Below are 13,005 nucleotides of genomic sequence, written 5' to 3'. Positions count from 1 at the left end.
AGTCTTTGTATTCCGCTTTATAGCGGCCTCCCGGATCTCTGCCATTAGTGAAGACCACTTGAACGAGGGCTGAAAGAAGTCTCTCCAAGAGCCATAGCAGGGCTCTGGTTCTTTCTCCCGTGGCGGGCAGGTGGGTTTCTCCGGTCCCGGAGAGTAGGCCGGTGGAGCCTCTTCTGGCTCTACACCAATATCATTCATTTTTGGTATTTCAGGCGCGGACGTTGCAGCAAAGCGGTGCTCACTCTCCAACATGCTCGATCCTTCTCCGGAGAGCGATAGGGTGGCGCCCACAAGTTCAGCCAGCTCCTCCATTGCACTGGGAGGTCGCCCCCCAGGTATTCCAGTATATGGAAGGCGGAGTCCATGCTGGCAGACATGCAAATGTCCAGATAAGCGGTGGCGCCTGACCTTGAACTCCTTCCCGCTTTTTCATCAGAAGGGCGCCAACTTTTCCCGCTTTTTCGGGATGAAGATGACGCAGCAGCTATTTCAGTAGTCTCAGCGGCCATCTTTAGCAAAATCCGCTGTCTATTCACTGACAGCAAGCAAGATGATGAAAAGTCCATAAAACCACACTCCAATGCGGCGATTTTCTTCCTCTTGATAGCGCAACACTGTACAGCGCTTTTTGGAGGTTTTAGGCACACTTTGGGTAGGATTTTCAGTCCACAAAGTCCACTTTAATAAAACAGGCAATATGTCACTTTGGTCACAGGGCAACTGTATAAGGCACAAAGTTCACGCTTCTTGCACTAGAAAGCGTGCGTATCATGTTCGTGACGCCAAAAGAGAGGTGCAGCGTACTCAAGTTAGGTGTAGAAATGTTCCTGGGTGTTGTAGTGCAATAGACACTAACCTGAGACGGCTGACTCTCTGCAAGGGCAGGTGATGATGAGAAAATGTTCGTGACGCCAGTGCCAATTAAACGGTGGCACGCCGTTTGCTGATAGCAGGAATAACTGAGGAACCACGTGATGTTAAAGCAGAACTCAAACTTTAGTAGTCATCATATAGGGACATTAACAGAAACGCAGTTCCTTTGCAGACAGTTGTTTTCAGTACATTTGATGCAGGCAATATATGTATAGCAAGGTGACTTCAGAGTGTTAAACACAGGATTTGTAGTACAGGCAGCTTGCACTCTATTCCTGACTGATCCTGGAACATAGAAAATCTTCTCCAAGGCCCAATACCCTAGCTCTGGCGTATATCCTTGGTTTTATCTTTATCAAGTACCTCCTCTGTTGTCTTGAGTACCTCTTGCTTTTCTGAGCTTTGCCTCTGTCTCTCTCTCAGCTTTCTCAGGCTCTTTAATTGAGGTGTTCCTGCTTCTGCATAGGTGAACTCAGGAGGGGAACCTTCTCTTTGAATCTGGAACCCGGTTACAGGGACTGCAATACCCTCTCCTGGTCTGCAGGCTTCAGGCCTGGACTTGACTCAGACATTGTCTAGTCTCCAACTACAACTCTAGACTGACTTTCCTTTCCCTGACTGGGCCTTATATAAACTAGGGCTCCCTTGCTCCCTCTAGTGACTAAGAGCTGGAATGACACCCCTAGCAGGCCTGTACATGCAAGTTTCACAGTAACAGGGAAATACATAGCATTACAGTTTATAAAGATGACTTATACCAATTCCCCATAAATAAGGGGGACGACAGCACACAAGTGACCCTTTTGTAGTGACGGGCATTACAGTCCCCGTACACTACAATTGTACAAGGAAAGAATAGATAAGATTTGACAATCTCCTATTATATGGTGGATCCTGTCTTATCTGTACACAGAGGTGATATCTCATCATTACAATCAGAAATTTTAATCATTATCATTACAAGCAGGGAAACTGTCAACCAGGGAGGAAGGAGTGAAGAGCTGAGATTGGCTGTGCCTCCTAGCAGAACTGCAGCTGATGTAAACCTCAAAATCAGCTACCGGCAAGGAAATACTTTTTTTTTTTTTTCCCCATTTTCACCGAAATCTTTTTTTTAGGGAGGGGGGGTGGAGTAAGCGAGAACGGTACCAACACATGTTCTGCCATTAATCAAGCATAGCATATATAATACTAGTGACAACTCTGTCAGGTCGTCTCACATATTTAATGTAATTTATATTTTTTTGTTTGAAAAATCGCATACATCAGTGATTGAGAATGAAATTTTAGGGCTAATTTATTATCTACACACACACAGTCCAGTTCCAATTTTATTTTTTATTTTTTTGGGGGGGGGGGGAGTTATTGAATTTAACTAAAACAGAATATAGGTGATCACACATCAATACACACTAGGATAAAAATGTACCTGTGTTAACGAAATATTAAGGGTCATATCTCAATCGTCCGTTTCGGTATATTCAGTTTCCATATGGTTGAAATTTTATATATTTTTGGGACTTGTTCAATGTAACTAAACCAGCGTATACATGATTACTACAGCAATACACAGGGTAGGGCTGCAATCTACCTGTGAGTGTTAACGTGAAATTGAGCAACAAGACTCAATCGTCAGTTTCCGTAAATTCCATTTCCACATGGCTGGAAAAAAATTTTTTTTTAGGATTGGTAAATTTCATTAAATCAATATATATATATATATAGCCGAAAAATTGGGAAAACTTTGAAAGTAAGGGCTATTTGACCATGAAGGAGAGTGATGGGGTGCTGCGCCAGATGACCTGGCCTCCACAGTCACCGGACCTGAACCCAATCGAGATGGTTTGGGGTGAGCTGGACCGCAGAGTGAAGGCAAAAGGGCCAACAAGTGCTAAGCATCTCTGGGAACTCCTTCAAGACTGTTGGAAGACCATTTCAGGGGACTACCTCTTGAAGCTCATCAAGAGAATGCCAAGTGTGTGCAAAGCAGTAATCAAAGCAAAAGGTGGCTACTTTGAAGAACCTAGAATACGACATATTTTGAGTTGTTTCACAATTGTTTGTTATGTATATAATTCCACATGTGTTAATTCATAGTTTTGATGCCTTCAGTGTGAATCTACAATTTTCATAGTCATGAAAATAAAGAAAACTCTTTGAATGAGAAGGTGTGTCCAAACTTTTGGTCTGTACTGTATATATATATATATATATATATATATATATGTGATTAGTGCAGCAAAACACAGGGTAGGGCATCAATCTACCTGTGAGTGTTAACATATAATTGAGCATCAGGCCTCAATTGTCCGTTTCCATGAATTCCATTTCCACACGGTTATAATTTAAGTCTTTGAGGGGGATTGCTAAATTTAATTAAACCAATATATATATATGTGATTGCTGCAGCAATACAGAGGGTAGGGCTGCAATCGTCGTGGTGTGTTTTTAAACACACTATATGTTAATGTCAAACAAGCGTTTACCCATAGCTATGTACTGTATGCCATAAAAAAAATAAAGTCCTAGGAGGCTAGAGGTGGTTATATACCAACTTGCAGGGTAATTGGAGCAACTTCAGTTCAGCCCGAATCGATTCGGGTCAGAACCAAACTTTCAAAAATTTGGCAAACCGGATCCGAAACGAATATCAAGTGGTTCACTCATTTCTAAAAACTATTACAATTCAAATGCATTTGATGGGATAAATGTAGTCCACATGTCAAACTAAAATTGAGACCATGTATGAACATAAATAACAGTTTGGATATCCACATTTATAATTGCAACAAATGTAGTGGTTTCTTTATTAGAGAAAAAACTAAGTAAAGCATTACCAAAGAATCTGTCTTTTGATTTTATCTTACAAGTGCTCAAACCCAAAAAAAATTAAAACGTAAATGAGTCCAAATGCTGTCCGAAATGCGTCAGTGAAGTGTACACTTTGTTTTTAAAGCCTTTTCTTGGGAAATAAAATTTGCAATATTTTAAGGGAAGACACGCTTGCTGGACATTTTTCCTTTTGGACTATTTCCACAATTGCTTCACTTGAGAGTTGGCTCAGTGCTGTCTCACGCAGCTTTTCCTTTTTGCTTTATATCAGAAAGGAAGAGACTGTGGTGCTCCTTAGAGCGGTATGGTCTATTTAAAGGAGCTATACGGTTTCCTATATATATGATCTGTCATTTTTAGGATAGTTCATCAATATCAGATCGGCAGGGGTCCGACTCCCAGCACCCTCACCGATCAGCTGTTTTAAGAGACCTCATTGCTGGTCACCAGGAGTGCCAGGAATCAGACCCCTGCCAGTCTGATAGTGGTGGCCTATCCTGAGGATAGGTCATCAATAGAGATGAGTGAATTTCTTGAAAATTTGATTCAGCTGATTCGCCAAATTTCACAAAAAAATTTGCTTTGTGACGATTTACTTTGCTACGAAGCACATTTTTTTGTGAGAAGAAAGGTTCAATGACAGAGAGCTGCGATAGTGCCGCCCCTGTCATTGTACCCCTCAGGTGCCGCTTTCATACATGATCGTGGCATCTGAGTGTACAAACAGTGTGAAATTAACATAAAAAAATATTACATCAAACTTACAGCGTCCATTTGCGCGTAACAGGCCGGCCGCTGCCATCTTGCTTGAAGATCTCGGCCGAAATCATGTGCTGCGCAAAATTACGTCATCAGAGTCCCCTCCCCATAACTGTGCCATCCACAGATCCCCCTCCCCATAACTGTGCCATCCACAGATCCTCCTCCCCATAACTGTGCCATCCACAGATCCTCCTCCCCATAACAGTGCCATCCACCACAGATCCCCCTCCCATAACAGTGCCATCCACCACAGATCCCCCTCCCCATAACAGTGCCATCCACCACAGATCCCTCTCCCCATAACAATGCCATCCAACACAGATCCCTCACCCAATAACAGTGCCATCCACCACAGATCCCCTTCCCCATAACAGTGCCATCCACCACAGATCTGTGGATGGCACTGTTATGTGTTACAATATTATGAAATAGCTATATTTTTGTATTTTTCAGGTGATTGTCTTATGTAGGGGCTCATTTTTGGAGGGATGAGGTGACGGTGATGGGGTGGATCATGTTATATTTTTATAGAATCTAATATGTCTGTTTTTATTTCTATTTTTTTACACTTTTATAAGTCTTTATTATGTGAAAGGGGAATTTTTTTTTTATTTCATATTTTTATTTTTTTATTATGAAAAACACTTATTTTAAACAGTTTTTTACTTTTGTACGGCACTGGGAATGCTGCTTGCTGGTATCCTACGGGTTAAAAATCACCAACATATTTATTATCATTATAAACATCAATTCATCCTGTAAAATAGATCATCAAAACACACTGCCTAGTCTTGAAGGGGTTTTCCTCAGGTTAGGTCATAAATATTTTCTCGGTGGGGGTCAGCCGACAACTCTGCCAATCAGCTGTTTGCAGAGGCCACAGAAGTCTGGTGACCATTGTGGCCTCTTCCTAGGCCAGTGACGTCACATTCATTGGTCACATGGCCTAGGTTCAGCGCAGTCCTATTCAAGTGAAAGGGCTTAGGCTGTAAAACCAAGCATAGCTGCTATAGAAAGTATAGTGCTGTGCTTGGTAAACTGTGAGGAGGCTGCGGTACTCAACAGAGTGCCATGGCTTCTTCAAACAGCTGGTGATCAAAATATTCAGACCCGACAATCAAATATTAGTGACTTGTCCTGAAGATAGGCCATCAATCTTGAACATCTGGAAAATCTGTTTAAGGTCACTTTACATGGACTGATAAATGGGACAATTAAAGAGATAAGTGTTTGTAGAAATGCTTCTTCCCGATAACTGGCCAATAATAAGGTACCAACAATAACCTGATGAACGAGCAAACGCTTGTTCATCTTCTGATTGTGTCTTGCGGCCAGCACCAAAAACCATTGTTTCTGCGTTACAAGACATTTTAGAGCACTTTAGGCTTCCCTCTGTTAACAAGCTTTATGGAGATGCTGATTTAATTTTTCAACAGTACTAAACACCTGCCCACACTACCAAAAGTACCAATGTCTTGTTTAATAAACACGGTATCGCTGTGCTTGATTGGCCCAAAAACTTGCCTGACCTAAACCCTATAGAGAATCTATGGGGTTTTGTCAAGAGGAAGATGAGAGACACCAAACCCAACAATGCAGATGAGCTGAAGGCCACTATCAAAGCAACCTGAGCTTCCATAACACCTCAGCAGTGCAACAGGTTGATCGCCTCCATGCCAGGCTGCATTGATGCAGTAATTCATGTAAAAGGAGCCCCGACCATATATTAAGTGCATATACTGTACATACTTTTCAGTAGGCCAAAATTTCTGTATTAAAATAATTTTTTAATTGGTTTTATACAATATTATAATTTTCTGAGATACTAACTTTTGGGTTTTCATTAGCTTTAAACCATAATCATCAACATTAAAAGTAATAAACGTTGACATAGATCACTCTGTGTGTAATGAATCTATATAATATATGGGTTTCACTTTTTGAATTGAATTACTGAAATAAATTAACTTTGTGATGATATCTGTTACATATGATGATATCTGTTACATATCTACCGTATATTACAGACTTTTAAGGCTACTTTCACACTAGCGTTTTGGCTTTTCGTTTCTGAGATCCGTCATGGGCTCTCACAAGCGGTCCAAAATGGATCAGTTTTGCCCTAATGCATTCTGAATGGGAAAGGATCCGCTCAGAATGCATTAGTTTGCCTTCATTCAGTCACCATTCCGCTCTGGAGGTGGACACCAAAACGCTGCCTGCAGCGTTTTGCTGTCCGTCTGACGAAGCGTAGCCAAATGGATCCGTCCTGGCACACAATGTAAGTCAATGGGGATGGATCCGTTTTCTCTGACACAATCTGGCACAATAGAAAACTGATCCGTCCCCATTGACTTTCAATGGTGTTCAAGACGGATCCGTCATGGCTATAGAAGACATAATACATAATGCATGCAGTTTTATTATTGTAAATGAAGCGTTTTTGCTAATCCATGACGGATTCGCAAAAAACGCTAGTGTGAAAGTAGCCTATAAATACGTTTGGGTAAAAGCAGCCCTAGGCCTCATGAATACAGCCTTATCCGTACTTCGGTCCACAAAATATCATTACCTTCCATGTGTATTCTGCATTATTCTCACTCCCATCAATACAAACGCCTAATCTTGATCACAGCACGGACAAGAGTAGGACCTGCTCTATAATTTGTGGAACAGCCCCATGGATCAGCAAACAATATTATTATGTGCATGGCCCCATAGAAATAAACTGGTCAAAATTATGGAATACGCATGGATGAAAAATATGGTGGTGCGCATGAGGCCTTAGGTCGCTTTCAAATGGCAGTGTTTTGGTCATTGCTTTGCATCGGTATTTGTAAGTCAAAATCCGGAATGGATCCAAAATGCAGAAAGAGTACAAATTTTTCCTTTATACTTTTATATATTTATATATTATATATTTACAAATTACTAGTCAGACCACACATGGAGTACTGTGTATAGTTCTGGGCTCCTTTAGTTGCCCTCCAGTTCTGGGTTCAGAGGAGGGCAACTAAAGTAATAACTGGAAGGGGCAACTACAGTACCCTGAAAGATTATGAAAATTAGGGTTATTCACTTTAGAAAAAAGACGACTGAGGGGAGATCTAATTACTATGTATAAATATATCAGGGGTCAGTACAGAGATCTCTTCCATCATCTATTTATCCCCAGGACTGTGACTGACGAGGGGACATCCTCTGCGTCTGGAGGAAAGAAGGTTTGTACACAAAGATAGAAGTTGGATTCTTTACGGTAAGAGCAGTGAGACTATGGAACTCTCTGCCTGAGGAGGTGGTGATGGTGAGTACAATATAGGAATTTAAGAGGGGCCTGGATGTATTTCTGGAGCGTAATAATATTACAGGATATAGCTACTAGAGAGGGGTCGTTGATCCAGGGAGTTATTCTGATTGCCTGATTGGAGTCGGGAAGGAATTTTTTATTCCCCTAAAGTGGGGAAAATTGGCTTCTACCTCACAGTTGTTGTTTTTTTACCTTCCTCTGGATCAACTTGCAGGATAACAGGCCGAACTGGATGGACAAATGTCTTTTTTCGGCCTTATGTACTGTTACTATGTTACCTTTATACTTTTGGTTCCCCACATGGTTTTGGCTTCCATATACTGATGAAAAATACTGACCAAGACATTGCCCTATGAATGTGGCCTTAGACACAGCAATGACCATCTGACATGACAATAGACCTCTCCATTTAAGTCAAGATAGTATGGACAACCTAGTGGTGGTCAGAGGAACATTGGCTGCACAGGTAGGTATAGTGACCAGTACCCATTAGATATTAATTTAAAGGCTTAACAATAAGGTACATAGAATGTTAAAAATGTAAACTCACAAGATAAAAATAATTTCAGCATGTTTCTTTATCTGAGCAGAAAGGTCTCTTAGGAAGTCCAATTTATTTGTCTAACTCCCTAGGCAATATGAATAGGATAGGGAGTAGCTTCTTTTCCAAGGAAGATGCTGGTAATCTCTTTAAATGGGTCAGCAAAGCATGTAATGCAGTTAAGGCCTCATGCACACGACCGTTGTGTGCATCTGCGGCCGTTGTTCCGTTTTCCGTTTTTTTTCGCTGACCCATTGACTTTCAATGGGTCCGTGGAAAAATCGGAAAATGCACCGTTTGGCTACCGCGTCCGTGATCCGTTTTTCCAGTCCGTGAAAAAAATATGACCTGTCCTATTTTTTTCACGGACAACGGTTCACGGACCCATTCAAGTCAATGGGTCCGTGAAAAATCACGGATGCACACAAGATAGTCATCCGCGTCCGTGATCCGTGTCCGTGATCCGTGTCTGTTTTTCCTATCATTTTCAATGCAAACTTGACTTAGTTTTTTTTTTTCACTTTTCATGTCCGTGGATCCTCCAAAAATCAAGGAAGACCCACGGAAGAAAAAACGGTCACGGATCACGGAACAACGGAAATCCATTTCGCGGACCGCAAAAAAAAACGTTGTGTGCATGAGGCCTAATTAAGGCATACATGGGAAGGTTTATTGCCTTTATAATGTGCATGTGCTGTAAGTGTTATAGGTGTATTACTATTATATCGATATGCTGTAGGAAACTCAGGATGGTTGAAAAAGATATGCAAAGGGTCCCTTTAAAGTTATGAAATTATAGTTTGTGTAAAGCACAAGGACTGAAAAATTAAAACCTACAGTTCGGCAGTCACTACATCCTTTGTTCTCTCGTAAGGGTTGCCAACCGGAATTTTTCTTTTTTCTGGGCAAGTTAATCAAAAATCAAGAACAGACAACATATTTTACAAACAAATTGGAAAACCATAATGAATGATTAAGATTATGAGTAATATATGTCTATAGCTCAATATACTGACAAACCTTATTAACAGCATTTAACGTGAGCTTTAAAATGATAATTAGCGCCAAATAATGTAGTCAAATACTACCAGCCTAAAAAAAAAAAAATCACAGACACATCTATTTTTTTCTCAAGGACACAGGAAAAAAATGCCTATTTTTATGGATTTCCAGAAATTTCTGGATTGTTGCCAACTCTGGGCATCATGTGCTGCTGTATGGTGCTCTTTATAGTGCTGTATTATGAGGTTCTCCTATCGTAGAATAACTCATTATTTTGGCATTTGATGGAGTACACAGATATACAGTAGGCCTCAGGGGTTGTAAAGAAGCATAATATGGTAATGTATATGAGGCTGGACAACACTTTTAATGCTTGTCTGTGCCATGAAAACTGCAGAAAATTAGTATAAGTTCTTCAGCTCATATACAGAAGATGTGGCTCAGAGATGGAAGAAGTTTGCACCCAGTAAAAAAAAAATGCCTAGCTTGATGAAACTTGCCATATGTATATGTCATATGTGAATTTATCCTATTGTAGGATATTGGGTCTAATTGATGTTACATATCTACTGTATATTACAGACTTTTAAGGCTACTTTCACACTAGCGTTTTGGCTTTCCGTTTCTGAGATCCGTCATGGGCTCTCACAAGCGGTCCAAAATGGATCAGTTTTGCCCTAATGCATTCTGAATGGGAAAGGATCCGCTCAGAATGCATCAGTTTACCTTCATTCAGTCACCATTCCGCTGTGGAGGCGGACACATTCAGAATGCATTAGGGCAAAACTGATCCATTTTGGACCGCTTGTGAGAGCCCATGACGGATCTCAGAAACGGAAAGCCAAAACGCTAGTGTGAAAGTAGCCTTAAAAGTCTGTAATATACAGTAGATATGTAACATCAATTAGACCCAATATCCTACAATAGGATAAATTCACATATGACATATACATATGGCAAGTCTACGTCCCTCATTTTTTAGCCATTAGCTCATTTCTTTGAGAGCTGGAGTACTATTCCTGAAGAATAAGATGATTCTTCCTTATCCTCTCCATCATGCCTAAAATCCATCCCCAATAACTCAATGAACAATACAATACTAAGGAACAATAGATCTCAGGAAGAATGGGAGCAGTACAGGTGAAACTCGAAAAATTTGAATATCGTGCAAAAGTCCATTTATTTCAGTAATGCAAATTAAAAGGAATTGCATTCATGCAGCTTAAAATTAGAATATTGTGAAAAGGTTCAATATTCTAGGCTCAAAGTGTCACACTCTAGTCAGCAAATTAATCCATATCCCCTGAGCAAAGGGTACCTCAAAATTTAGACTTTGGGGTTTCATAAGCTGTAAGCCATAATCATTCAAATTATAACAAATAAAGGCTTGAAATATCTCGCTTTGCATGTAGTGATTCTATCTCATATATAAGTTTCACCTTTTAAGTTTCATTACTGAAATAAATGAACTTTGCACAATATTCAAATTTTTCGAGTTTCACCTGTACTTACCACTATGTAGATATGTTATATAATGTCTTTTTATATGAGAACTCATAAATCTGAAGACACCAGGTATATACAACCAGATGGATATTCTTTTACCTAGTGGTCATAATGCATAGATTGTAAATTCTGTAATGTGAAGTCACGTGAAAATTGTCCTGTTTCTCTCTTCTAAAGTATGGGTAACACTTCCCAGTGCTATCATGAACCAAACCGTTACTGGCTTTGTTATTCTGGGATTTTCAAGCTTGGGATCCTTGCGTCATCCGCTCTTTGGAATTTTGCTTTTCATTTATTGTCTAATAATTATTGGTAATGTAACCATAGCTCTGATCATCTGGATTGAGCCACGTCTGCATACACCCATGTATATGTTTGCAGGAATGTTGTCCTTTCTAGATATATGTTACACTGCGGTCACAATTTCACAAATCTTGGTCATCTTTTGGATTGGAAGAGTCCATATTGCCTTCAGTGGCTGCCTACTTCAAATGTATTTTTTCCATTCTCTGGGGATAACTGAAAATTATCTTTTGACCATTATGGTCTATGACCGTTACATCGCCATTTGTAACCCTCTGAGATACTCTACTATCATGACTTCTAGATGCTGCAAGTGTCTTGTATTTGCTTGTTGGTTATGTGGCTTTTTGAGTCCAGTGACCAAACAGATTTTGGTAACTTTTTTACCATTCTGTGGATCTAATGAAATACACCATCTTTTCTGTGACCTGTCTCCTCTTTTACATCTCGCTTGTGCAGATACTTTTCTCAATGTTATTACTGACTTTGTCATCAACTCTTGCATCATTTTTTTAACTTCTGCATTCATTGCCTTGACCTACACAAAAATCCTCATTACACTAATCTTGATGAACAGTGCGGAAGGACGTAGAAAGGCGTTCTCCACATGTGCAGCTCATATTACAGTAGTGCTGATATTTTTTGGAAGTGTAGCCTTCATGTATGTAAGACCGCAGAGAGTTTATGCACCTGAATATGACCAACTGGTAACTATTAACTATACCATATTGACCCCATTGTTAAATCCTGCAGTGTACAGTCTAAGAAACAAAGAGATAAAGAGGGCACTTAAAAAATATCTTCTGAGGTAGTAGTTGTAATTTATGGATTGGTCAATTTTTGTAGCTCACAGTAATATCCTAAAAAAAATATGTTGCCTCTGCTCGATTACCACCCCTCAAATCAAAGGCCAAACTAGCAAATAAAAATATCTTCAGCTCAGAGGTAATAGTTGATTATACTGTAGATTGGTTCCTCTTTTACTCTTTTCGGCTTTATCCAAGGAACGTCTTGAAGTTTCTCCACAGTTAAGAGTTAGCCCTCTACAGATGCAGTGGTCGATATGGTTACCAATAGTTGAACTGGTTCACAGTATTCTATTATATTCTAGTTTTGTAAAAAATTAGGCAATATGGGCCTGTTAAAAAATTCTCAACCCAAGTCACCACAAGGAGAACTTACTAAAAAAAAATAAAAAATTAAATAATCAGTTTGCTAAATATGAATTTATAATGAAGGAATATAATTTTACTGCACATTTGTCTGGATGACTACACTACAGGTGGACGTTCTGTTCAGTGCAATCTTTAATACAGTAGTCAAAGAATGATATTTCCGGGTACTTATACACATTAATTTGGTCCTGTTGTCTTTTTACCTGTAAAAAACACTTCTTTTTTTGTTTTTGTATTTTTACAACTGCTTTTTTTCTGCTGGATTCCAGCATTATTTCGGGCACTTTTTTTTCCCACACAATGTATTTGCTCATTAGTAGAGATGAGGGAATTTCTCCAAAATTTGATTTGGTCGGTTTGCCGAATTTTCCAAAAAGAATTTATTCGATCCAAATATATTTGTGGCGAATCGCGTTAAAAAACTGCTATTTCCTGGCTGCAGAGAACCTGTATAGAGGTGTAGAAAACTGTGCCTTGCAGTAACACGCATAGGGAGTCTGCTGTGGTAGTGAAACAATACTGTGAGTTAGTATGACACACACATGACAGGTGTCACTCTTAGGCCCCAGTAGTAAGAGGGTATATGTTTCGTCAAACTGCAAAGTGACAGGTACCACGCCCCCGTTTATACAGATACCCCCGCCCCTTTTATATTGCTTGATATTTAAATTTATATTGCTAGATATTAAATTTATATTGCTTGT

The 13,005-nt window shown here is 39.8% G+C and overlaps 1 protein-coding gene across 1 annotated transcript; it reads left to right on the top strand.

Annotated features, from left to right (window-relative positions):
* Window positions 1–11,026: 11,026 nt before the first annotated feature.
* LOC120985713 (olfactory receptor 6N1-like) lies at window positions 11,027–11,938 on the top strand. The gene has a single exon (XM_040413814.1). It carries the CDS (start codon window positions 11,027–11,029, stop codon window positions 11,936–11,938), a length of 912 nt encoding a protein of 303 aa, XP_040269748.1.
* Window positions 11,939–13,005: the final 1,067 nt, after the last annotated feature.

This window comes from Bufo bufo, chromosome 1, assembly GCF_905171765.1.
Source record: "Bufo bufo chromosome 1, aBufBuf1.1, whole genome shotgun sequence".
Classification (NCBI taxonomy): Eukaryota; Metazoa; Chordata; class Amphibia; order Anura; family Bufonidae; genus Bufo; species Bufo bufo.
Note: the sequence above shows the minus strand (reverse complement) of the source record. Positions and strands in the feature narration are given on the sequence as shown.